The sequence below is a fragment of the Bos indicus x Bos taurus genome, chromosome 4 (assembly GCF_003369695.1).
Source record: "Bos indicus x Bos taurus breed Angus x Brahman F1 hybrid chromosome 4, Bos_hybrid_MaternalHap_v2.0, whole genome shotgun sequence".
NCBI classification, from domain to species: domain Eukaryota; kingdom Metazoa; phylum Chordata; class Mammalia; order Artiodactyla; family Bovidae; genus Bos; species Bos indicus x Bos taurus.
This window is the reverse complement of record NC_040079.1, coordinates 112,190,256-112,216,374: the sequence shown is the minus strand read 5'-3', so window position 1 is coordinate 112,216,374 and position 26,119 is coordinate 112,190,256. Positions and strand designations below refer to the sequence as shown.

The window sequence follows — 26,119 nt, the reverse complement described above, 5'->3', positions numbered from 1 at the left end:
ACATTGACTCGGGCAGAGGAGGGAGACTTAAGAAATAGAAGCCTTAATACCACATTAGATAGAGGTCAACTCAAGGTCACCACAAGCAAACAGGATGCAAATGGGACGCAGGCATTCCTCCTGGAAGAGATGCCCTGGCTCCAGCCAGAGGGCGTGGCTGAAGTTGAGGCCGCAGAGACAGGGAAGCACATTCCATGAGCAGAGGCAGAGCTTGGAGCAGGGAGGGGGATGTTCACCTTGGCTGGAGGTCACAGTGCTGGGGGCAGGGGGAGAGGAGGTCCTCGGGGTCTAGGGAACCTGGCAAGAAGGCTGCAGTTGAGCCCAAGAGTAGCTCAAGGGCATCCAACCATCTTGTGGCCAGTTGAGCTCTGGAAACAGGCGGGGACCAACCAGCCCTTCTCCCAAGAGCAGCTCACCTGCAAGGAGGAGGAGCACGCGCTGGGCCAGCGTCTCCATTCTCCACAGGGTCACCACAGCATCCGGGGGCTTCGGGGACTGCAGGAAAGCCTGACAGGTATCCAAGACACTTGGGGGAAACAGACAGGAATATTAGAGGTGAAGACCAGCTTCTCTAAGTGACTGCATGTGTAACACTTGTGAAAGAACCATCCCACTGCTGGGCCACTCACTCCACAGACATCAGAGGACACAGCCGAGGAGACAGTAGGTCTCCTGTTTTCATTCAGAGCATCATTTTGTTGCCAACAATCCTGGCATTCCCTCCCTACCAGAGGGGTTCTCTGTCTTGGACTTTTTGTATCTTCCTCATCAAGAAGGCAGTGATCAAAGAAAAGTAAAGACAGGAGATGGCATCACCGACTCAGTGGACATGAGTTTGAGCAAGCTCCGGAAGATGGTGAAGGACAGGGAAGCCTGGCATGCTGCAGTCATAGGGTCACAAAGAGTCACTGAGTGACCGAACAACAACAAAAAGACAGGGAAAAAATAGTGGAAGGAAGGAATCACTAAAGTGGAATGAAACTGGGCACTGTGCCTTGGATGACCACACCCAGCCAGATCACAGCCCACTAGTTTCCAGTCTTGGGGCCACGGTGTAAAGTACCTCCATGAAGGACTGGACACTTCAGGGTGAAAGCCAGGACTGGTGGGGAGCAGGGGTTGCCGGAATCACCTCCAGCTCAAATAAAAATTCGGAGACAAGTGTCAAGTCAGACAGAGTTTAGGATCAGAAACAGTGAGGCTCTGAAAGCCAGCATTCAAATTCCAAGGCACTGCTATTAATAGCTCTTCATGCCAATAAACACCTGCTTCACTATCCAAGGAGAGACCCTTCCAACTTTTTAAGAAGGAGTGGATTCAAGGTGCAGCCCTGTGGCAACAGGGATAGAGGAGAGCAGGTCAGGCTGTCTGGCAGGTGAGTGAGGGTTCACTTTCCATCTCCCTTTGGGGCTCACAGAACCATCGGTACCGCAGAGCCCACAGACCACTGGAACCGTGTGTCACACACAGAGAGGATGGGCCAGGGCACATCTGCTCTCGCCCACATCCTTGGGCAGCAGGCAGCCTCCAGAGCATGACGGCCAATAGCACTGGGCCTTCCAGGAACCTGCCATTCCCCTGACCCACCATTCAGGCTGGGCGGCTGGTGCTTGGGTGTGGGTCAACCACATGGTCTTGGATGGAATCTGAGGAGGGGTGAAATCTGGCCTTGCCCAGTGGGCAGTTACCACTGAAAGTGCAGACTTCTGTGTGACTTGAGTGGTCCCAAATCTCTATTTCCATATCAAGTAGCAGGACCGTTGGCTGCCAGAGCAGGGGACCAGAAATGCCAGTTAGGTACCTAGTCTTGGGATGTGTGAATAGAATGAGAGGTTTTTACTTTTGGGGAAAATGAATGGAAAGATTTGGAATAAATTCAAATCATATTTAAGTGCTGACTAGTCAAATAGCAAGCAGGGACTGGGCTTGAATCATTCCTGTGGAAGCCAGTGTCAGAGGGAGAAGAAGGCTGAACTCAAAGACCACATCCCTGTGGTTCTTCCCTATGCTATTCCAAAGCGTGATTGAGATGAGGTTGATCACCATTCTCAAGTAACTCCCTAGTTCTCTGCTGTTTCATGACAAGATTTCATGCAAAAACAGGATGATGAGTTCTTTCCCTTTGTATCTTGAGGGAATTATGAGTGGAATTTGGGTTAGAATATAAAAAGTCTGTTTAAAAAGTTCCTTATTTATAGGAACATACATCATGAGAAATGCTGGGCTAGAAGAAGCACAAGCCGGAATCAAGATTGCCGAGAGAAATATCAATAACCTCAGATATGCAGATAACATCACCTTTATGGCAGAAAGTGAAGAGGAACTAAAAAGCCTCTTGATGAAAGTGAAAGAGGAGAGTGAAAAGGTTGGCTTAAAGCTCAGCATTCAGAGAATGAAGATCATGGCATCTGGTACCATCAATTCATGGGAAATAGATGGGGAAACAGTGGAAACAGTGTCAGACTATTTTGGGGGGCTCCAAAATCACTGCAGATGGTGACTGCAGCCATGAAATTAAAAGACGCTTACTCCTTGGAAGGAAAGTTATGACCAACCTAGATAGCATATTGAAAAGCAGAGACATTACTTTGCCAACAAAGGTCCGTCTAGTCAAGGCTATGGTTTTTCCAGTGGTCATGTATGGATGTGAAAGTTGGACTGTGAAGAAAACTGAGCGCCAAAGAACTGATGCTTTTGAACTGTGGTGTTGGAGAAGACTCTTGAGAGTCCCTTGGACTGCAAGGAGATCCAACCAGTCCATTCTGAAGGAGATCAGCCCTGGGATTTCTTTGGAAGGAATGATGCTAAAGCTGAAACTCCAGTACTTTGGCTACCTCATGCGAAGAGTTGACTCATTGGAAAAGACCCTGATGCTGGAGGGATTGGGGGAAGGAGGAGAAGGGGACGACAGAGGATGAGATGGCTGGATGGCATCACTGACTCAATGGACGTGAGTCTGAGTGTACTCCGGGAGTTGGTGATGGACAGAGAGGCCTGGCATGCTGCAATTCATGGGGTCACAGAGAGTCGGACACGACTGAGCGACTGAACTGAACTTATACTTACCCTGGATCAGTGTGATTCCTGCCTGCTTCTGTTTTATAGTTACTGTGGCGGGGGAGGGGTGGTGCGGGCAGGCAGAATAAAACAAATTGGGTGTTTCATTACCTTTGATCAATCAGCGAGACCCTCTGCCAGTATTCAACCAATGCGATCAATGCCTTCCGGTATTTCTCAAAATGTGATAATGGTTTGAGGATGTTGGGAATGTCAACCAGCTCTTTCTGGGTCTTCTCATGTGTTCCAGTGGTTGCATGAATAAAAATTTCAAAAAAGGGCTGAAGCAAAGTGCTCATGGAGTGCGTCCACTGAGAGCTGTTGAGGAGAAGCTCTTTCTTCACGAGAGCTATTTTCCTCAGCAGGGTCTGGATCGCTTCTTGGAGTTGCTGCTCAGTCACGTTCTGAATCCAAGAGGTGTTAAAAAGTGACGCTTCACAGGAGGCCTCTGCCGCTGTCCTGATGAGTTTCAGAAGGTCATCTGGATGCGGAGCCAATGTCAGCAACAGATTCAAAACACCCCTGTGGTCCTTCCCTGTGTCATTCCAAAGCGTGACCGAGATGAGGTTGATCACCGTTCTCAAGTAGCTCCCTAGCTCTGTCCTGTTTTGGGACAGGATTTCACGCAGAAACAGGATTACTTCATGAGTTATTTCCCATTTTGTATCTCGAGGGAAATTATGAGTCGAAGTTGGGTTAGAATATAAGAAGTCTATGTGGCTGGTGATGTTATTTATAAGAACTAAGCAATCAAGGATTTCTTCCCATAAATTGACAGAATCCACAGAAAATATTTGGGCCCCATTTTTAAATGCAGCCAGGAGACGTTCCACGTCTCCCAAATTGATTTTCACAGAAGTTAAAAAGTCAGCTATTTCTTCCCTAATATCATAAAGATGTTTGGACTGGTTCATGTATGTGAATATGCCAGATGACATATTGAGGATATCTGAGTCTTGGGAAATATTAGGCTTAACTCCAATCATCCCAAAGGCCAAGTCAAGAAATAGCATCAACAAGTCATCTATATTTTCAAATATTAAATGATCTGCCTTTTTTAAAGTAATCATTTCATTGACAACATTTCGAACACTTTGTAGCAAAAGAAAATAAAGAGTGTCAAAGAATTTCATGGTGTCATTGGCAATGGAAATGAGATGAGTTTGAAACATGGTGGCCACCTTTCTTGCGATTTTCTTGGCTAACTTAAGAAATTTCACGGTGGAGGTGACTGACGTGGCAAGACCTTTCATCTCTATACCATCGTCGGCCAGCATGGTCAGAGTGTCAGACATCTCCAAGAGTGGGTCAGGGGTACAGTTCCCTCCACCTGCTCCTGAGATAACACCCAGTAAGTGCCTGGTAATTTCTAATGTTGCTCTGTTCCTTAGGGGGAATGAATTGTTTACAAAGGAAAGCAAATCGGTTAGATTTGCAAGTATAACTTCCTGGAGGGAAGGGTACAGCACACGGAAGTCCTTAACAGGAGAGCTTAAAAGAGTGTCCATGAAATGTGCTATCACTATGGAGGTTTCTCTCACGAGGTGAAGAGCTGACCGGAGATCTTGATTGAGCTTGAAAAGGTCCTCAGAACTGTTCATATGGGAAAGCAACTGATTCAGCACCATAAGAAACTCCAGATCATTTTCAGTCTCGTTTTTCATTGATGTTTCCCTTAGAAGAGTGTGGAATAAATCTCCCAGGAGCTGCAGTCCTTGATGATTATCAAAATATAATTCTCCATCATCTAACGTAAATGAGTTCTTTATTAGATGATACACAGTCTCCTTTAAAGTTGAAAAAGCGCTCACCAATCTATCTTCTTTCATGGAGGTGAGAAAATGATTGAGTTTCAGATTTTCTAGAATTTTATCCTTTGGAACAAAACTGTAAATATATATTTTTTAATTTCATGGTTAGTAATGAAAAGAGTGAAAGCTTACACAGTGGCCCCTTGAACAATCCAAAGCTTATGGGCACTAAGCCTCCACATAGATTAAAAACTGTGTCTGCCATTCCCTACCCACGGATTCACCCAACCATGGATTGGGTAGTGCTGTAGCATGTATTTATTGAAAAAATCCAAGTATAACTGGGCTTATGAGGTTGTTCAAGTGTAAACTGCAGTGATTTCTCGGGGGCTTTATAATAGCATTATAGGAGGATAATACTGAAAAATTGAAATGTTACAATACATTCCAGATGAAAATTAATGTTTTGTTGCCAAATAGTGAAAAGAGTGGGTGGGTTTTATGTATCAATCCATTGCAAAGCCTCAAACCTAACAACTTAAAGAGCCGTGCACCTTTGCCTTTAGAAAGGAAAGGAACATGAAATGATCAAATGGGATGCTCAGGGTGGGAGGGAACATCCTTCTGAATATCCCAAGTCCTGGCAAGCTGCTTGGCTTAGTGGCGGCTAGCTGGGCCACGTGACAGCTGCAGAGCCCTCTCCGGTGTGTTTCTGCTTTGCTGGGCTTCACAGGGGGTCCACTTACGAGAGTCAGGATGCCCACATTGTATCATTGTAAACACTAAGGTAGGTGCTGCTTAGGGAGATTTGTCAGATGTGACTAAAGACCCAGCCAGTGCAAAGGTATGTGGCCCTGGAAAGGCTGACTTCATAGATGGAGGGTCTTCGAGAGGGTTAGGACCTCCTGGGCTCTAATGGGTGAGTGGTTGGGCATGTCCTGGACTGGACATATCCCATTACCCCCTGACCAGCCCTTGTGGATGGGAACCTGCAGCCCCTATCTGTGGGACAGGCTCTATTGTTTCCTAATGGCCTGCCCTGCTGATTCTAGGCTCGCTGAGCCAACCCCAAAACTGCAGAAGCCAGTCCTGGTATGAAATCTTTGTTTTCATTCTGCTTCTGAGGTTGACACCTTACTGATATAGATATCCTAGATAAATGAGAATTTCCCTCCAGTCTTTTCATTGGCAAGCTTAAAAGTGGATGAAAACATAATATATGAAAAAATATAGTGTGACTATCAGTTTTAAAATGTTGGAGTTTTATCAATTCCAAATATAAACATCATAGTAAACTTATTAGAATGAAAATATTTAAGCCCTTCATTCGTAATTAGACAGTTCATGCCTTAATTCAAAATATGACCCTGATTTATATCCATCTGGGCTTCCCACATGGTGCTAGTGGTAAAGAATCTGCCTGCCAATGCAGAAGACATAAGGGACCTGGGTTCAATCCCTGGGTGGGGAAGATCCCCTAGAAGAGGACATGCCTAGAGAATCCCATGGACAGAGGAGTCTGGTGGGCTATGGTCCATAGGGTCACAAAGAGTCAGACATGACTTAGCACTTATACACACACACACACACCGCATACATCCATATATGTATATAATAATTTTTCAGTTCCATATAAAATATAATTTTAACAACTATTTTCATAATCTAAAATATAATAAAACATAATACTATAATATATACATTTGTATATAGGTTTATTAGTTAGATGACAATCATCAAAGATACTTTACCTTGGTTTTTCCAAAATGTTCATTAAGACAAAATTCACTTCAAAGATCATTCCAAGTTTTCGTAGAAGTTCGAGGAAATAAACTGGATTGTAATGTACAACTACGGGTACTCTATAAGCAAAAATAAACTCACCTCATCTCTGCAAAGAGATCTTTGTGGATGTCTTTTAGCAGAAGAAATATTTTTTTGCCAGAATTTTCCTTTAGTAAAAAGAAGAATGTTTTCAAAAGCTGTTCCATGAAACCCATTCTGCTTCTTGGAGGGAAAACGACTCTCTCACCATTTTCTGACTGTGTGTGGTTCAAGACGAGGTTAATGAGATTCATTATTTGAAGGTCAGCATCACTTAAGTTCAAGGCTGCTCCTTGAGAACGCTCAGCTAAGTTATTGACTGAATTAATTAGGAAGCTTTCAAAAAGCAGCTGAACAACTGAGAAATTAGTTAGCTGTTCTTGACTTAGCAGACGAGTAAGAAGGGCAACATCAAAATTACCTTCTCTAGAAACATTTTTGAGATAACCCAAAAAGGTAGCAATGTCTTTAGTCACCAAAGCGATATCATCAGTTGAACTCTTGTTAGCCAAAAGAAGAAATAATGTTTGTATCATTTTGGAGTAATCTTCATTTGCAAATTTATGAAACCAGTTTTTTATGACCAGTAAAAAATCTTCAATAATTTCTAATGTCTTCAATGATGATAAATCCAGGCTTTCCAAAAAATGGGCAAGTGGTAAGGTTATGTTTTGAAGAGCCACTGAACTAGTCCTTTGTATCATGTTGTCAATTTTAGAATATAGGGGTCTGATACTAAAATTATGGGTTATATCTTTCATGATTTGTTCAAACTCAAGCCATTGTTTTTCCAAGTTGTAAGCTGCTTTGCTTTTCTTAATAAAACATGATAATGCTTCTAAACTACTGCCTGTGAGGTTTGCATTCAGCAATGTCATGAAAGGAGAAACTAGCGAATTGGTGCTGTTTACCAGGTTCTCCTTCCTAGAAAGAAAGTCTGTTATCCTTTTCAAACGAAAGGAAATATTATACCGAACAGATGTGTCTGCTCCTTCATCCACATTAAGAACCTTGTTTAAACTAACTAGTTTTTCAAGAAGGTTTTCATCTGATGTGACTTTTGTAAAGTTGAAGTTTTTAAATTTTTCTATGATTGGCAAAGCGACTTGCTTTATGAGATGACCAGGACAGAGCTCAGAGATGCCGCCACTGCTCTGATTTCCAGAAAGCTGGACAAATGGTAACACCTTATGCCAAAACTCTTGCACAGATTTCACAAGTGGAGTTTTAATGTGGAAAACTTCACACAGCTCTAGAAGAATGGAACTCCAGTCCATTAGTTCATGAATTACACAGGCTACTTTCCTAGTTATTTCCATCTGTGAGCTTTCATTCAAACATTGTGAATCATCACCATGGGGAGACAGGTGGAGGTGGTCAAGGATACTGGCTACTTTGCTGTAAAAGGAAGATGTGAGCTTATGGGCATTACAGGCGTCTGATCTTGGGTTCTGCTGAAACCCAGAAGTTGTATGATTCCAGCACCAAAACACAGGAAGACAAGCTAATGTCTCCGAAAGGATGCCCGGTTGAGCTGATACTGATTCAATTGTGTCCATAAGAGTTTTTATCGCAGCAGTGAAGTCTTCCTTGGTGACATCTGACAGGTGTATGCCATGGAGGAGTGTGAAGTTATAGACATCCCTGAGGGCCTCTGTGATGTTCTTGTTGCCCATGCCCCGCAGGAGCCTCATGGCATGCGGGAGCATGTAGTACACATCCACCAGGGAATCAGCACCCTTTTTAGGAAACAGACGTGAGAGCCTCAGCAGGTGGTTAATACTCCAAGAATGTGAGCTGTTGACAAATTTTTCCATTAAGTCAACAAAGAAGCCGATCCCCAAATTGCTAGCACCTAACCTGCTGATGTTCTTAAAGAAATCCATCATGCTTTCACTAATGTGTTCAAGCTGATCTACTAGCAGATATATGTCTGTTTTCTTAACAGTGTGCAGGACAGAAGTCATCTTCTTTAAAATTTGCAAGTCACCTGGCTCTTGTGGAATATTGTGATAAGCAGAGGGTTTTAGGGAGTTGAACAAATCCTTCATGAGTTGAATACTGAGACCCACAGCTTTCATTACTTCTTGAGAAATTATTTTGGGTGAACTTTGGAGATCGTGAGATAAATTGAAGGTAAGGTAACTAGCTAACTGGTAAAATGAATTGCCTAAGCTGTGTATATCCTTTTCCTTTGGACTGGTAGCAATTATGTTTAAATTTTTTTCAGCTTTATATGAGGTGTTATTTTCCAGGTTGTTAGGGGAAATATCTTTCACAAGATTTTGAATTTCCTTCCCTAGAGCTACTAATTGCAGCCAAATATTTTGAAATTGAAGAGGCATTTCATCTGACATTTCTATGGGTTTTAGAATTAATTCAGTAAAATGTGTCCAGTTAGATTGAGGTACAAAATCAAAGTCTCTTGAGACGTTGTTGATAATCATCCTTACTTGGTTTGTGGAATCATTTAAAAGAGTTAATAAAATCTCAAAATGTGGTACCTTTTCTTTTCCAAAGACTGCAGTGAGTAGAACATTTAGAAAGTCTGTCACGTTTTTTAAGTAAACATTCACACAGTTTATATGTGACCTATTCAGTGAGCAAGGCTCCATCATTATATTCAACATCCCAGTAACAAGCTTCAAAGTAGAGTTCAGTTTGTCTTTCACCTCTCTGAGACTCTGCAGAACACCGTGAAGATGGCCTTGTGAAAAACTGGAGTTATACACAGCACACAGGTGGTTTATAGCGCTGACCCACGTGGCACATCCTTTCAGTCTGCTAACTATGTCCACAGAGGAAAATGTGGAATTCAACATGGCCAGAATGTGGAATGCCCTCTGGGAAGAATTTTCATACAATAAACCATCTTCCAAGATAAACTCAGTGACATTTTGGAAAATGTCAGCACAGGACAATAAATCTTGGTTGTGGGACATATTTTTAAGAAATAATACCGTGTCTCTTAGGTCGGTGATGACACTTGCAAACTTTACTTCATAATTTGTGAGGTTCCTTAAGAGAAAGTGATTCATCAAATGTACACTTCTATCTATAGATGCTGAGGTATTGCTCAACTCAATAAAAATGTTGAGCAGAGAATATAAAAACTCTCTGCTCGTGTTGGTATCTAGTGACTTCAGCTGACTCAGGGTAGTTTCCATGGTGAAAAGGGATTTCTCTATCTGGTCCAGGTTAAGCAACTTTACTCGAACGAATCCATCACCTAGTGCTACCCAGAGATCCCTGAGATTCAGGAAATCATTCCAATCACGAAAGCCATCAGTTTGAGTTACATTCTTAAACAAATGTAAGATGAGTCTAGCAGGGTGACGGTTGGGAATTACTTCCTGACAGCTTGTAGGAATTTTCTCATCACTTTCCAGTTCATCCAAAAGCTGACTGAGACCAACACGAAGAGGAGTGAAAACGTTCGTGTCCAGCTGAAATATCTGAGCTATGTGTCCACAGACCTCAGTCCACGTGTGAAGCCACAGAGTGGTGCAATGAAGAGCTGTAAACTCGTGGAACTCACTGCCATCTGCTGGGAAGTTTGAAAGGATTTGTGCCCATGGGAGGATAAATGGAGACCCCTCAGCTGGTGAATAATTTGCAGAAGAAATGCTTTTATTATCCAGAACAAAGCATTCATCACCCAGCAGGGCCTCTGCTGAGCCATTAAAGAGTTGACTCACATACTGAAATACAGAATTACGAAAACCATCATCCACCATGAAGAGGTGCTTGAGGCCTCTCAAAGTAGCATGGATGACTTCCATTGCAGGGCCCTCTGTGGACACCAGGGATTGGGCTTGAAGCTCCAAAAAGTTAAAAATTGAAAGCAATTGTTGACAGTAAGGTACTTCAGAAATCCTCCCGAGGACCCCTGTTGTCTCATATAAAAATGAAAATGCTTTGCTGATGTTTTGGAAATTAAATTGCTTTAGGATATCCAAAATGTGTTTTGAGATTTGCATAAGGAGAAAAAGCAAAGACTCTCTGCTCTGAATGCTCATGAATTTATACATATACTGGTGAAATGAAGAATAAATTTGCAGAAGTAAAGCTGAATCTTTGTCCTGGAAGACATGTAGATATACACAAGTCAAAATTTTCTCAATGTCTTGTTTTTGAGGTTCAGAAAGGGCTAAGAAAAGACTGGATGCGTTCCTCATAGCATAGAGTGTGTCCACAGTTTCTGAGACTTGTTCCTGGCTCAGAAATCCAAACTCATAGAGACTATTTATTATCACTTCAATTACATGAACAAAGTCCATTTTCATGGCTGGTGATTGAGGCCAATCTGAATGAAACAACTGGGAAAAGTTAAAGCTTTTCCTATGAATCATCTCATTTTCTGAATCAGACAAATTTGCAAGTGCAGGCAAGAGTCCCAGTTCGGCTCTCTTTTCTTTTGAAGCGCCATGCATCCAAAATGCCAGAAACTTGGGGTTCATGCCCAGAAGCATTAACTCCACAAATCTCAAGATATTTATTGATTCCTTCCTTATCCAGAAACTTTCATGAGTTTCTATTTTTTCAATCATCTCTTTGCTGACTTCCAGAAGTTTCTGAGTATCCATGCCAGGTATATCTCTCCCTAAACTTGCTGAATGATTTAGCCACAAATGACTTGTATTTAGAGTCATCTCAGGGACAGATGGGAGGTTATAGAATTTGAGAATACTGGATAAGTTGAATGGATTAGGCAATAATAATTTCTCCAAAAATTCCATAAAAGATAAAAGGAAGTTTATTTGCTCATCTTTATGGGTCTGCAACTTCTTTTCCATCACTAGAAGTTCCTTTGTATAATTTAAGACCCTACAATATTAACAGAACCAATTCAGTACCAGAAAAAAATACCTTTAAGAAAAATTCAACTTATCAAATTTTCAGACAATATGCAGTCTTGTTTACAGGAAAACATAAATGAAATATTTACTAGGCAATATATTTTCCCACAGAGCTTAAATTAATGTGAACATCTGAAAATGTTTTAGAAATCTACAATGTAGTTGCATACTTTTAGCTTAAATTCTGCTTCTTGCACCAAAAACAATGCATTTTAAAGTTATTTTACTCAATGAGTTGATACGCATGGTCATTAACGTCTGCTATTTATTCTAGAAGAATCTTAGCATTCAATTCCTTATTACACCTCAGAGTGTCCTAGTGATAGAAGTTGTCCAAATGGCAAGACAATTTGCCCCTGTATGACCCAAGGACAAGTGTTGAGATTTCTCATTCTAAAAAGCAATCACAGTGCTCTGTAAACAATGCTGTACTCCTGACTATGAGAAACTTATTGTTTTAGATGGTATAAAATAAACTTCTCCTCCAGGAGTTTATTTTTACAACACAAAGAGGTCTCAAAGGAGCAGCTCAGCAATTATGACAAATCTACACTTACAGTGTGAGTCTTCACTTGAAGGAGTTACTTCTCAGACTCAGGAACAACACACCCACTTTTGAAGTCCTGGGGCTGTGTGTTCTGGACTCTAGGAAGGAAACTTGTGCCTGTGTCTACCACACGTGAATTCACAGCCCCTCCACCCGTGGGCACCAGGCAGCCCTCTATCAGCCCACCAACACTTCTGCAGGGAAACTTCAGAAGAGGCTCAGTGTGTGTGGGCAACAGACCCTTAACACTTAAGTCTGGGACTTCCCCAGCAGTCCAGTGGTTACAACTTAGTACTTCCACTGCAGGGGACACGGGTTCGATCGCTACTCAGGGAGCTAAGATCCTACATGCTGCAGGGCAAATAAGCCCACATACCTCAACTAGAGAAAAGCCTTAATGCCACAGTGAAGAGTCCCCAAAGCCAATATTTTTTTTAAGTTAAAAAAAAAACAAACACTTTAAGTCTGCAGAATGAGTTGTGCTGCCAACCATAAGAAGAGCTTCAGTTTTCAGAGTTTTTAAGATTTCAGAACTGTGGGTACAGGATTTTGACCTGTTTGGGCTATTATTGCCTTAAATGGTGAATTACTTTCTGAACTTCCTTAATTCTATAATCCTGTGTGTAACCCAGCCTGGCATAGAATAGAGAGAGGATGGATGAGATGCAGGAATAGTTTTCCTCTCTCAGAGCTGAGATCTGAAAGCAGAAAAACTACAGGCTCAGTTTAGTTTACTATTGTTTGTAGAACAAAGAGCTGCTAGTTTGAACCACAGAACATTGAAAACATTTCCTGGAGAAAATTCCATCAGGAAAAAGAAAGCTCGACTATGAAGAATTTGAGATAAGCCTTACTCAAATCCAGCCAGGCAGAGAAATACATGCATGAAGAGATTGTGTTATTGGTACAGAAGAATGCAGAACGATCTTGTTTTTCATTAGCAACTGGAGGTCATGAAGCAGTAGTAGTCGGATGACTGAGAACCGAGTCAGAACTGCTGCTACTAGTAATGATGCTGCCTCCCACATTTATATCACCTTACAGTTTATTAAGCACTTTCTCGACTATCATCTTAGTTCATTCCTACAACAGCCCTTTGAAGTAAACATCATTATTTCCATTTCATAAGGAAAGAAACATTTCAGGATTTTTTAAGTTAGCAAATTCAAACTGCTGTTGTACAGCAGGAACCAGGTATGGGCTGCGTTTTCTCATTTCAGGCTCAGCTGTCTTAATATTACTTGTGCTTAGTGTCCATTCTTCTTCATCCATTCATTAAGTCAACACCTAGGTACCTAGCCCCTGTCATGAAAGATGGGCTCCCGTGGTGACTCAGATGGTAAAGAATCTGCCTGCAATGCAGGAAACTTGGGTTCAATCCCTGGGTCAGGAAGATCCCCTGGAGAAGGGAATGGTTACCCACTCCAGTATTTTTGCCTACAGAATTTCATGGACAGAGAAGCCTGGTGGGCTACAGTCCATGAGGTCACAGTCAGACACAACTGAGCAACTAACACTGCTACTACTATCATTAAAGACACTGTGCCAGCTGCTACGGATCTACAAATATAAAATTAAAACATGCTCTTGGAGCATCTAGACTAGTTTCATTGCTGGCTTTCTGTGTTATTAAGTAGTTAATATCTTCAGGAAAGTGAGGTATTATAAACCTAACTCACGTGAGCAAAGGGCTGATTCTCCAGAGGGTCCGTCCCCTGCTATTCCTCCTGTGCCCACTAATAGCTGAGCTTAAAAAGCTTTCCAGGATTTTTCCATCTCTGTTTATCAGTGATATTGGCCTGTAGTTTTCTTTTTTGTGTTGTCTTTCTCTGGTTTTGGAATCAGAGTGATGATGGCCTCATAGAATGAGTTTGGAAGTGTTCCTTCCACTACAATTTTTTGAAAGAGTTTTAGGATAGGCATTAGCTCTTCTCTAAATACTTGATAGAACATGGAAATTTACATTACCATCTGTAAAATAGATAGCCAATGGGAATTTGCTGTATAGTTCAGGAAACTCAAACAGGGGCTCTGTATCAACCTAGAGGGGTGGGATGAGGTGGGAGATGGGAGGGAGGTTCAAAAGGGAGGGGATATATGTATACCTATGGCTGATTCATGTTGAGATTTGACAGAAAAGAACAAAATGCTGTAAAGCAATTATCCCTCAATAAAAGAATTAATTAAAAAAAAAAAAAAGCTTCCCAGAAGTGATGGATCCCAGTGATGGATACTTGTTATGGGATGCTTGTTAAGCTTTGACCTATACCAGAGCCACCTATAGAATTCTTCCTATCTATAGAAATCTGAGTCCCACACATAAGCAAGATTTAGCATGTCTGGGGCAAAGTTCAAGCACTTGTATTTTCAGCAAACTTTACAGATAAATTTTATCCATTTCCAAGTTTGAGAACTACTACTCTAAGGCAAAGCTTCTGTCACATCATGTCCCAACACACCCCACAGACAATAACGTGTGCTTTTAAACTATACACAGTATCCATGATTATATATTAAAATGTCCATTTCAGTACATGCACTGAAACAGTATAGCAGTATATAATCTGGCAGATTTGGTCCAAAGATCACTTCTCTCCCAAAAGTCTCCAGAACTTCAGACTCTTAAATCATTGACCCCCAGTGTAAACTCTAAGTAAATAGATAAGACTATTTTTCAAAGAATGATTTTTTTGTAGTGGGGGGATTTTATAATAAACTACATTATCAAATGGAAATCTTATTCCTCTAATTTGTTTCCTTTCAAAATCCATGGAAACATGAGTTATATATTCTATTATACAAATATTTACTGAGAATTGAATACATATGAAAGACTATCAACAGCTAAATCAGGATCTCATGTTTTAAAGCAAGCGTTTTGTTTATTTCAAATAATAGTTAAGTCAAGACCTAGAAGTTGAATTCTGAAAACTCACCTGGACATGGAAGCTGTTGAAGTCCTGAACAAGTTATTCAAAAATGCAAAATAATTACCACTGATGCTTTTCCAATCCATGTTTTCTTTATAACAAGGAGATTCCTCAGAGAAACCTAAATAGAAAGGCATTTCATATATTGATTTCAAATTGGGTAAAAGGTCAAGTCTAGTAAAGTGAAAAATGCTACAGTGTCTCAGTTAACATGGTTGAAAGTATAACAAAAGAGGATTAGAAGTCCTTCTCATTTGTCTTCCACTTGCGGCCCAGATGAGGTACCATTGGCCATCAAGCAATGTAGGACAGAGACCCACTAACCACAGAAAATAAGCAAGGTGAGACCTTCCAGGCTGTGACTCAGACAGCAGGAACAGAGCTGGGGCCTGGTGGGCGTGCTGAGTTCAGGGGAAAAAGTTTAGGGTCCAAGAGATAGCAGAATTTACAGGACAGGGGAGCAGAACTAAGGAAGCGAGTTTTCTGCCATCTGCCCTCTCCAAGTACACAGCTGGGGACAAATTGATCCGTGCACGAGAAGGGGCTCCCTGAGACCAGGGAAAGACCCACACCAAAATTAAAGATTTAGGAACTTCCCTGGTGGTCCAGTGGTTAAGAATCTGCCTCCAGACACAGAGAACAGACGTGTGGACACAGGGGTGCAAGGGAAGAACAGAGTGGGAGGATGAAGAGAGTAGCAGGGAAACATATACACTACCATGTGTAAAATAGACAGCCAGTGGGAATTTGCTGTGTGACTCAGGGAACTCAAATCGGGGCTCTGTGACAGCCTGGAGGGGTGGGATGGGGAGGGAGGTGGGAGGGAGATTCCAGAGAGAGGGGACATACGTATACCTGCAGCTGATTCATGTTGATGTATGGCAGAAACCAACAAAATACTGTGAAGCAATTATCCTTCAATTAAAAAAATTAATTAAAAGAAAAATCCACCTGCCAATGCAGGGGACACGGATTTGATCCCTAGTCCGGGAAGGTTCCACATGCTAAGAAGCCACTGTGCCAGAAGTACTGAGCCTGTGTTCTGCAATAAGAGAGGCCACCACAGTGAAAAGCCCACACACCAAAACCAGCAAGAACCCCCACATGAAGCCACAAAGACCCAGCACAGCCAATAAATAAATGAACAATTCACTGGCCAGTGATCACACAGGACCAGGAAAAAACTTTGAACCCATTAATCAGACTGGAGTGATCCATGATGTGTTAGACATTGAGGGTAAGATGCAAAAAAAAAAAAGGGTCGTGACTTAGTAATGGGATATTTACAACCTCTCTAAGCACTGCTCCAGCCCTGCCCAACAAATCTTAAAAGTAAGACCCTAAAGGATCAAACTATTTCAAGCAATGTTTTCAATAAAAGGAAAACAAAATAACAAGCACAAAACAAGGTTAAATTCATAATATTTAGCATTCAGTCACAAATTACAAGGCATGCAGAAAAGCAGGAAAAGGTGACCCATAACTAGGAGAAAAATTGATTAATCAAAACTTAGCCAGAACTGACAGAATTCAAGCAGAATTAGTAGATAAGAGGACTCATCACATAAAACAGTTTATAATACTTAGCTTAAAAACCCCAATTAAAGGGCAAAATTTGTCAGGTCAGACAAAACTAGAACTAATTATATGTTGCATGTACAAAATGTACTTGAAATAAAAGACATAAAAACTTAAAAGTAAAAAGATGAAAAAGACATATCACCCTACATTTTCAAAAGGAAGCTTTCAGATGAAGTAGATGTCAGATGATAGTATCATTGTTATTCCATAACCATAAAAGCAACAATTAATCAGGAAGACATAACAATTCTAAATCTTTATGCACATTATAACAGAGCCTCAAACCATATGACACAAAAACTGATGAAATACAGGATAAATAGACAAAGCCACAATTATAGTTGGAAATTTCAATAGCTCTCTCCAAATAATTGATAGAAGACGAAGACAAATATCAGGATACAGATTTCTACAATACTATCAGATAACATGATCTAACTGGTGCTTAAAGAACGCCCCACGTGACAACAACATTGTACATATTCTTTCCAAAAGTAATAGGATATTTTATAAGATCATCCATATTCTAGACTATAAAAAATAATCTCAATAAATTTAATAAGATTAGAGTCATACAAAGAATGTTCATTAACTAAATTATATATCAATGACATCATTATATATCAATAAACATAATCTTTGATATTAATTTCTCATTTTGATAATAATTTCTCATTTAAATACATTTTTCTCTACAATCACCTCCTGTATTTTTTCAGTTTTTTAACTTTATTGAGGTTTGATATAGATTTCTAACATAATTCCACAGTGATAAGAGAATAGACTCTACATGATCCCAATACCTTTAGACTATGAATTTTTGCACCTTGTTTTATGTCCCTATCAATTCCAGTATCTCCTACTTTATAGTCTGAGAAATTGAATAGAATTTATATTCTACTGTTGTGTGAAAATTGTATAAATCTTACTTTTGTTGAATTGGTTCATAGAGCTTTTCAGGTCTACAATATCCTTCTACTTTTCTGTCTATTCAGCCTATTAATTTCTGAGAGTTTGATATTGAAACTTCAACTAAAGTCTTAATTTATCTACTGAAAAGATAATTGTAATATAGTGAAACTTTGTTCTGTATTTTCCAAGTTTCCTATAAATGTGTTATCATACTTCCATAATTAAAAAAAAAAGAAATCAATGACATAAATATACCTGGAAAACAGCTTACAGGCCAAAAAGAAATCAAAAGGTAAATTAAAAAGCACTTTAAAATTTTATGAAAATGAAAGTACAGTATACTAATATTTGTGAGATGCCATCTAAGAAAATGTACTTAAGAAGACATTTATACCATTAAGTTTCTGTATTGGAAAAAAATAAAGATCTCAGTTTCCAAGTTAAGAAAAGAGAAATGAAGAGTCATTTAAACCTGCAGTAAGTAGAAAAAAAGAAAATCTTAAAGATCAAGGTGGGAACTGAGAAAATAGGAAAAAGAAAAACAATGAACAGAAAATGAACAAAACCAAAGGCTTCTTGTTTGAGATCAGTAACACTGACAAACCTCTGACAGAGGGATCAAGCAAAAAGAAAGGCATACGTTACTGAGAAGGGGTGTAAGAGAGGCAAAGAGTTTACAGATTCTCTAACATTCAGAGAGCAACATGGGAATCAGGGTTCCCTCCACAAGGTGGAAAACCCATGTATCACGTGTAGTTAGCCCTCCAGATCACATCCCCCATATCTGCAGATTCAACCCACTGCGGCTCACACAGCACTGTAGCATTTTCTACTGAAAAACATCCACGCACAAGTGAACCAGTGCAGTACAAACCCATGATGTTCAAAGGTCAGCTATATTATGAAAAACACTAAATTAGACATTTTAGATGAAAGAGAAAAATTCCTTAAAGATACAATCTACCAAAGCCCATGCAAGAAGAAATAGACCATCTGAATGGCCTTTAGCTATTAAATAAATTGAATTTGTAGTTTAAAATCTTCCTACAAAGAAAATAAAAGGCCCAGATGGCTTCACTAGTGAAATATACCAAATGTTTAAGGGAGAAAAAATACACAAACTCTTACAAAAAACTAGAAAGGGGAAAACACTTTTCAACTCATGAGGCCAGGATCACTCTGATAACACAATAAGATAAAGATATTAAAAGAAAGCAAAGCTACAGTCTAATATCTATCATAGCACAAATGTAAAGTGTTAAATAAAATTTTAGCACATTGAATTCAGTAATATACAAAAAAGGTTTACACCTTACCAGTTGGGATTTGTCCCATTTATACAAAGTTGGTTTAACATTATATATATATTTCATTAGCATTTCAATAGCATAAAAACATTAAGACAACTACAATGAAAAACTACAAGTTGTTAAGAGAAAGTAAAGTAGACACAAATAAACAGAGAGATACTCTATGTTCATGAGTCAGGAGACTCATTATTACCAGAAAAATATCATTCTCCCTTAAATTTACCGATAGATTCAATTCAATCCAATTAAAAAGTTCTAGCAGGATTTTGAGAATCTGACAAGCATTCAGATTGGAAATTGCAAATGACTTGGAATAGCTAAAAACTTTTTTTAAAGAAAACGCAGTTGGAAAGATTTCACTTGACTTTAGAATTTACCATTAAACTATAATAATCAAGATCAGGTGATACTGGTGCAGAGATGACTGGAACAGATGAAACAGTGCAGAGAAAGACCCATGAATTTGCACAGTGTATTTAACAACAGTGCAAATGTAGTCAGTGGAGAGAGAAGAATTGTCACAATAAATTTTTCTGGAGCAACTGGATCTCCATGTGCAAAAAATAATAAAATCTGATATACACCTACATCATGTATAAAAATTCACTCAGAATGCACCATAGACCTTGTTTAAAACCTAAGGCTATTAACCTTCTAGAGGAAAACATAGCTCAAAAATCTCTGTGACCTCGAGAGCTAGCAAAACTTCTCAGCTACAATACCAAAACCATGATCCACTGCGGAAAAAAGAAAAAGATAAGAAGAATTTGATCAAAATCAAACCTTTTGCTCCTGGATGACACTGTTGAGAAAAGTGGAAAGACAGGCTTGAGAGTAGGAGAAAATATTAGCAATGGACATACGTGATAAAAGGCTTCTATATCTTACCTTTACAAGGAAATTTCAGACTCAACAATAAAGAAACATACAGACTAATTTTAAAACTGGGGAAATGATCTGAATAGACAATTCATGACTAATGATGTATAGAGGATACGTAAGCACACGACAAGATAGCTGTTCAAATCACTAGTCACAGATGCGAATGAAATCCATAATGAGATACCACACCCACTAGAATGGCTAAAAGTTTCTACACTGACCACACGAAGTGCTGGTGAGGATGTGGCAGGATCAGAGCTCTCTGGTAGAAAAGGTGCTGGTTGAAACTGCAAAAGGTACAACCTTGAAAAACAGTTTGTCATTTTCCTAAAAAGTTAGGCATGCACGTACCATATAATCCAGCCATTTTACTTCTAGAGGGAAAAAAAGCATATTTCCATAAAAAAACTTTATTTTCAGTAGCCCAAAACAGGAACCAAATTGTAACTCATGTGAATGGATAAACAATCTGTGGTGTATCCACACTCAGCAGTCAAGAGGACGCGTAACACCTCATGAATGAAGCCGAAGCTAATTAGTTCTAATTAATGACAGTAAGTAAAAGATGTCAGAGAACACGCTATATAATTCCATTTATATATATATATATATATATTTCTAGAAAAGGAAAAAACTAGTTGATGGCAACCAAGGGCAGATCAGTGGTTGCCTGGGGACAGGAGTCGGGGCTGGAATTAACACTGGGAAGAGGTGGGCACAACCCTATCTTAACTATAATGATAGCTTCATGGATACACACACACATGTCAGAACCCAATAAATAGTACATCTAACATGTGAGATCTGTTGTTCAGTTCAGTTCAGTCACTCAGTTGTGTCCGACTCTTTGTGACCCCATGAATCGCAGAACACCAGGTCTCCCTGTCCATCACCAACTCCCAGAGTTCACTCAAACTCATGTCCATCGAGTCGGTGATGACATCCAGCCATCTCATCCTCTGTCGTCCCCTTCTCCTCCTGCCCCCAATCCCTCCCAGCATCAGAGTCTTTTCCAATGAGTCAACTCTTCGCATGAGGTGGCCAAAGTACTAGAGTTTCAGCTTTAGCATCAGTCCTTCCAATGAACACCTTTAGGAATGATCACCTTTAGAATGGACTGGTTGGATCTCCCTGCAGTCCAAGGGACTCTCAAGAGTTTTCTCCAACACCATAGTTCAAAAGCATCAATTCTTTGGTGCTCAGCTTTCTTCACAGTCCAACTCTCACATCCATATATGACCACTGGAAAAATTATAGCCTTGACTAGACAGACCTTTGTTGGCAAAGTAATGTCTCTGCTTTTGAATATGCTATCTAGGTTGGTCATAACTTTCCTTCCAAGGAGTAAGCATCTTTTAATTTCATGGCTGCAGTCACCATCTGCAGTGATTTTGGAGCCCAAAAAAATAGTCTGACAGTATTTCCACTCTTTCCCCATCTATTTCCCATGAAGTGATGGGACCGGATGCCATGATCTAAACACGTGTGATCTGTTGTACATAGCAATTATATTTCAATAAAACTAATTTTTAAAAAGAAATCCTTCTCATTTAAGGCAAGTAATTTAATCTCTCTAGCACCTATTTCAGAGGAAAAATTACATAAAACTTGCAGTTTTTATGCTTCACTGAGTTCCCACTGCAATTGATTGGCTTATGTGTATATAATTTCATAAGTGTTTAAGACAGGGAAAAAGATGGTAACCATCTCGAAAAAGAGCACAGGTGTGTATGATTAATATCAGATTTTTTTTAAAGCAAATGCTACCAGAAAAACCAGTCTGTATGGTATAACTTTTTTAAACAAAAATAAAAATAGGATCCAGTAAAGTGAATTCCGTGGCCACTGTTTGTGGTACAGTATTACTCTGGCATCATTTCTGTGGGGAGAAGAAGGAACTAGCATCTATGGCAACTGCCTAACAGTACTGCACTAGGCATTTTATGTACATTAGCTTGCTTAATCCTCATAAGGACCCAGTAAAGTAGACCGTATAATTTCTATGTCACCAAGGAGAAAACTGATTGCAATGGGAGGCCAATAACTCACTCAGTAAAGTCTGTATCACAAACAGGGTTTGCTCCCAACTCCATCTGCCTGCAAAACTGCCTGCACTGCACAGTTCAAATGCTTACAACAGAATCCAGTTATTAGAACACTTAGTATCTCTATTATAGCTGAAACTCCAATACTTTGGCCACTTGATGGAAAGAGCTGACTCATTTGAGAAGACCCTGATGCTGGGAAAGATTGGGGGCATGAGGAGAAGGGGATGACAGAGGATGAGATGGTTGGATGGCAACACTGACTCAATGGACATGGGTTTGGGTAGGCTCCGGGAGTTGGTGATGGACAGGGAGGCCTGGCGTGCTGCAGTTCATGGGGTCACAAAGAGTCAGACACGAGTGAATGACTGAACTGAACTGAACCATTATAGATAAATAACAAATTCTTATCACGTGCAATTGGTTTTGTTTCCTACTGGAGGAAGGGAAATATGGAACGTGTAACCTAAAGATGAATGCTGACCAATAGGCTTTGTCCTAGTACTATGTTGTCTTGACATTCGCACTCTGATTCAGTACGTCTGACATGGGCTCTCAGACAGTACTGATGCCACTGATCCAAGGACCACACTTTGAATAGCAAAGATATATGTGAATCAGGAGTGTGTAACTCATCCAACACAGTCAGGAAAGGGCCCAGAGCCACTAACTTCCCTTGACCATTATTAATCAAATAATGTTTCCATGTGACCATCAAAACTGCCTGACAACACATTCACTACCCAAAGCCTTAAAATCTGAGTGTGTTCAATACAGAAAGATTTGCAGGTCTGATGTAAAACATGATGTATCAACATGTATGGAATATATGCAGAACTTTGCAGAGGGGAAAATGTACAGTCCTAAAAGCATATATTAGAAAAGAAAATCTGAGAATCAAAAATCTAGAAAAAGAACATCAAACTAAATTTACTAGAAGGAAGGAAATAAAGACCAAAAAAAAAAAAAAAAAAAGATTAGCGAAATAGGAAAAAAACATACAGCAGAAACCAACAAAACTTAGTTCTTTGTCAGAAGAGGCTGTATTTCTGCAGTGGAGCATGTTCAGGCAGAGTTAAGCTCCTGCAAGGATCCCTCCAAAGGGAAGCGACTGGTCAAGCTTGCAGGCACCACAGTGAGGATTCCTGGATTTGACACTTAGCAGTTTTGTGACGTCCTCCAGGGATGTTGTCGGGAGCCGTGTTAGCCATTACTGACAAAATGGAGGCACGGCCCCAGCTCCCTCTCCTTGTCCCGCAGGCATGGACCCGGGATGAAGGACCTAGATCTTGTGATTCTGACTTGTTTCTTCCTTTCCTCGGCTGAGTTGACTGAAAAGAATATTAAGGTGCTTATTATTCTTGAGAGGACATGAGAAGGCACAAAGCCTTCTGCAGTTGTGCTCAGAGAACAATTCATAAAGTTAATCATTGACATTTGTTCAAGGATCTTTACAAAAGAGTGTTCCAGGATGAGCACGTAGGCCACAGCTTGAGGCCATGGGAGGGATTGTTATCTGAAACTTATTTGTGAAGGAAATGTTTATAGCAAAGGAGCTTGCTGAATTTAGGGCTTAGGAATAATTAGAAATAGTTAGAAGCTAAAGATTTAAGGAATGTTATAATGTTAGCATATTTTACTACAGCTTATAGAGATTAGGAATTTTAGAGATATTAATAGCTAGAAGCCTTTTTAGGAGATAGTGAGACCAGGATACTAGGGGCAAACAGGATTTACAAAGATAAGAAATAAACTGAGGTTTGTGGTATGCAGCCCAGATATAAGCACGAGTTGAAATGTAATCATAAGTTAAAGCAAACACAATTCTGAGACAACCCCTGAAGCAGAAACTCTGCTTGAAGGGCAACAGTGATTTATGGAGACAATAAATCTGGGTGAGGGGAAATTGAAAATGTCAAACCTCTGACCTAATGCTTTTGTCAAAGTATAAAAGAGAACCTAAAGCTTGAAATAAACATGCAGTCCAAAAAAGCTGAATGAGAGGCTGCATCGTTACTCGCCTACACCGCTCATCCCTTCAGGCTGATTCCCTGGCTGCTGGAGCTGGACTCCGGCAGGATGTAATCTGCATGAGCTCTGGAATGAAGTCATACCCAACTCATAGGTTGCCATGAGGATTGTGTGTGATTATCAATACTAGAGACTTCTGAACCTGGGCCTCTGGCTCATGGTGAGTATGTTTGTAGCCCGTGTTTCTGGAAATGGTAGAACTGCGCAGAAATATGCAATGAAAAGGAGGACAAGGTGTTGAAGCAGGAAGTTAACATGTAGGTTGTTGTTTTTTAGTCGCTAAGTCATGTCTGACTCTGTGACCCCATGGACTGTAGCCTGCCAGGCAAGAATGCTTCCCAGGCAAGAATACTGAAGAGGGTTGCCATTTCCTTCTCCAGGGGATCTTCCTGACCCAGGGATTGAACCCTTGTCTCCTGCATTGGCAGGCAGATTCTTTACACTGAGCCACCAGGGAAACCCAACATGTAGGATGAGCACCCAACACAGAAGAACACGGCCATCCCACTGGAGAAGCCACGTGGACCCAGCTCTGTATATGGGGTACATAGCCTGGAGAGTAACAACAGTGAATGCAGGGACCCCTCTCATGGCTGATGAGTCTGATACCAAGAACCAAAGACATGGGGTCTCTAGCAGCCCCTCGGATCAGTTTGAGGAGGAAGGAAGGAGTGTTAGATGGACACGGCCACAGAAAAGGAACAGGAAACTGTCATCCCCAGGCCCCAATCCCCAAGCTCAAGACACAGGGGCTCCAAGGAGATGCTGATGACCGCATGGGACCAGAGCCTATGTAACACAGGAGAACCAGGCACGTGGTTCCCAAGGTAGATGGAAGCACACCCCCGGCTCTAGACCCAGAAGAAGCTGATGCAGAGATGGAGGTGTATCCCTGCCAGCATCTTCTCTAAAAGCACAGCTTCTCGGAGACCAGTATGATTCTCTGTGAGTTCTGTAGTTGTAAGTTGTAAAGTTCATATTTTAAGGGGCTTTTGGCTCTGACACTGGTAAGGAGAGAGGGGAATCTACTTGCCACGGGTACTTGGGGCAGGCACACTGCCAAGGGAGGTGGTACCACACACAGAGCATCTGGACTTTCAAAGGCTGGGTTACGATGAGTCTGTACAGATAAGTATTTATGGGCCAAACTGGGCCAGTTTAAAGTGGAAGCAGTCACTGTGCTGGGACCTGTGGTCAGTCTTGTTACCACTGATAGAGTAAACGGGAAAGCTCAGTGTGCCTGTGCTGGCAAGCCCCTGCTGTCAGCCCCCTCCCCTCGGTGGGACTGCTTGTCTCTGAGGAAGCTGTGCTGCCACAGCAAATGGGGAAAACACCCACATGGCTGGAGTCCAGAGCACCGACTTACCCAGTGAACTGTTCTGGATACCCTCCTGCTTATTCACATATCGAGCCACTTCGCAAGTCTTCCTGATAAACCCCATAAAGGCTTTCCAAAAGTGTGTGTGTTCCAGGAATGATTGTGCTTTCTCAAGTGTATGAAACATCCTGCAATTAAAACCAATCCAGAAAAAACAACTTTTAATAATGATTTTCCAGAAGGTCTTATCACAAACTCATCTAAGTACAAATATATACAAATGTCTGACAGTCCGATTATACAGGACATTAGAACCTTTGAAATCGTTTTCTTATTTATGAACATTCCGATCCTGATTTGCAAAATGAGGAAAAATTATTTTATGGAAATACATAAAACATAAGACAACAAGCCAAGAGAGGAGAAAGTGGGAAATTAAAGGATACGATATGAAGCGAGTTCTGAGTTACAAAAAACACATTTCCCATTTGACATATTCAACTTTGAACATCCTAGCAGCTGAGGAGAATGGAAATTCATTACACGTACAATCCATGGTTTGAGAAAATAAAAGCAAGGCGGATTTTCTGGAAAAGCACAGCTCCTTTGAAAGCCACTTGCTGGCGATTCACGCGAGCATCCTGGGTGACGTGATAAAACAAGCACCTTGGGGAACCTCCCTAGTGGGCTAGTGGTTAAGAATCTGCCTGCCAGTGCAGGGGATGTAGGTTTAAACCCTGGTCTGGGAGCTAAGATCCTACATGCCCCAAGGCAACCTTAAGCCCTCTCACCTCAACTAAGACCCAAAGCTGCCAAAAAAAAAAATATATATATATATATATATATATATATATATATTTTTTTTCTTAAATAAAGCTCCTTGGACTAAATGAGGGTTCTAGATTTCCTGTGAAAGATTAAGCCAATGGTTAAAAGGGACTGTTTACTATTTTATACCCTGTAGATGCTTTCCAATAGTACCAAACAGGCTAATATTTTTAAAATAGAAAAAAAAATTAAGTGACTATTTATAAGTAGAACATGCCATGCTGACCTATCGCTCATATAGAAG

General features: G+C 40.5%; 1 protein-coding gene across 1 annotated transcript in view; it reads right to left on the bottom strand.

The window, feature by feature from the left end:
• Nucleotides 1–26,119, bottom strand: part of ABCA13 (ATP binding cassette subfamily A member 13) — a 353,566-nt gene that overhangs the window by 313,024 nt on the left and 14,423 nt on the right. The window contains exons 9-10 of the mRNA XM_027538443.1: nt 3,169–3,660; nt 417–526 (exon numbers count right to left, since the gene is read on the bottom strand). Coding sequence (XP_027394244.1) covers nt 417–526; nt 3,169–3,660 — 602 coding nt within the window. The remainder of the gene's footprint in view (nt 1–416; nt 527–3,168; nt 3,661–26,119) is intronic.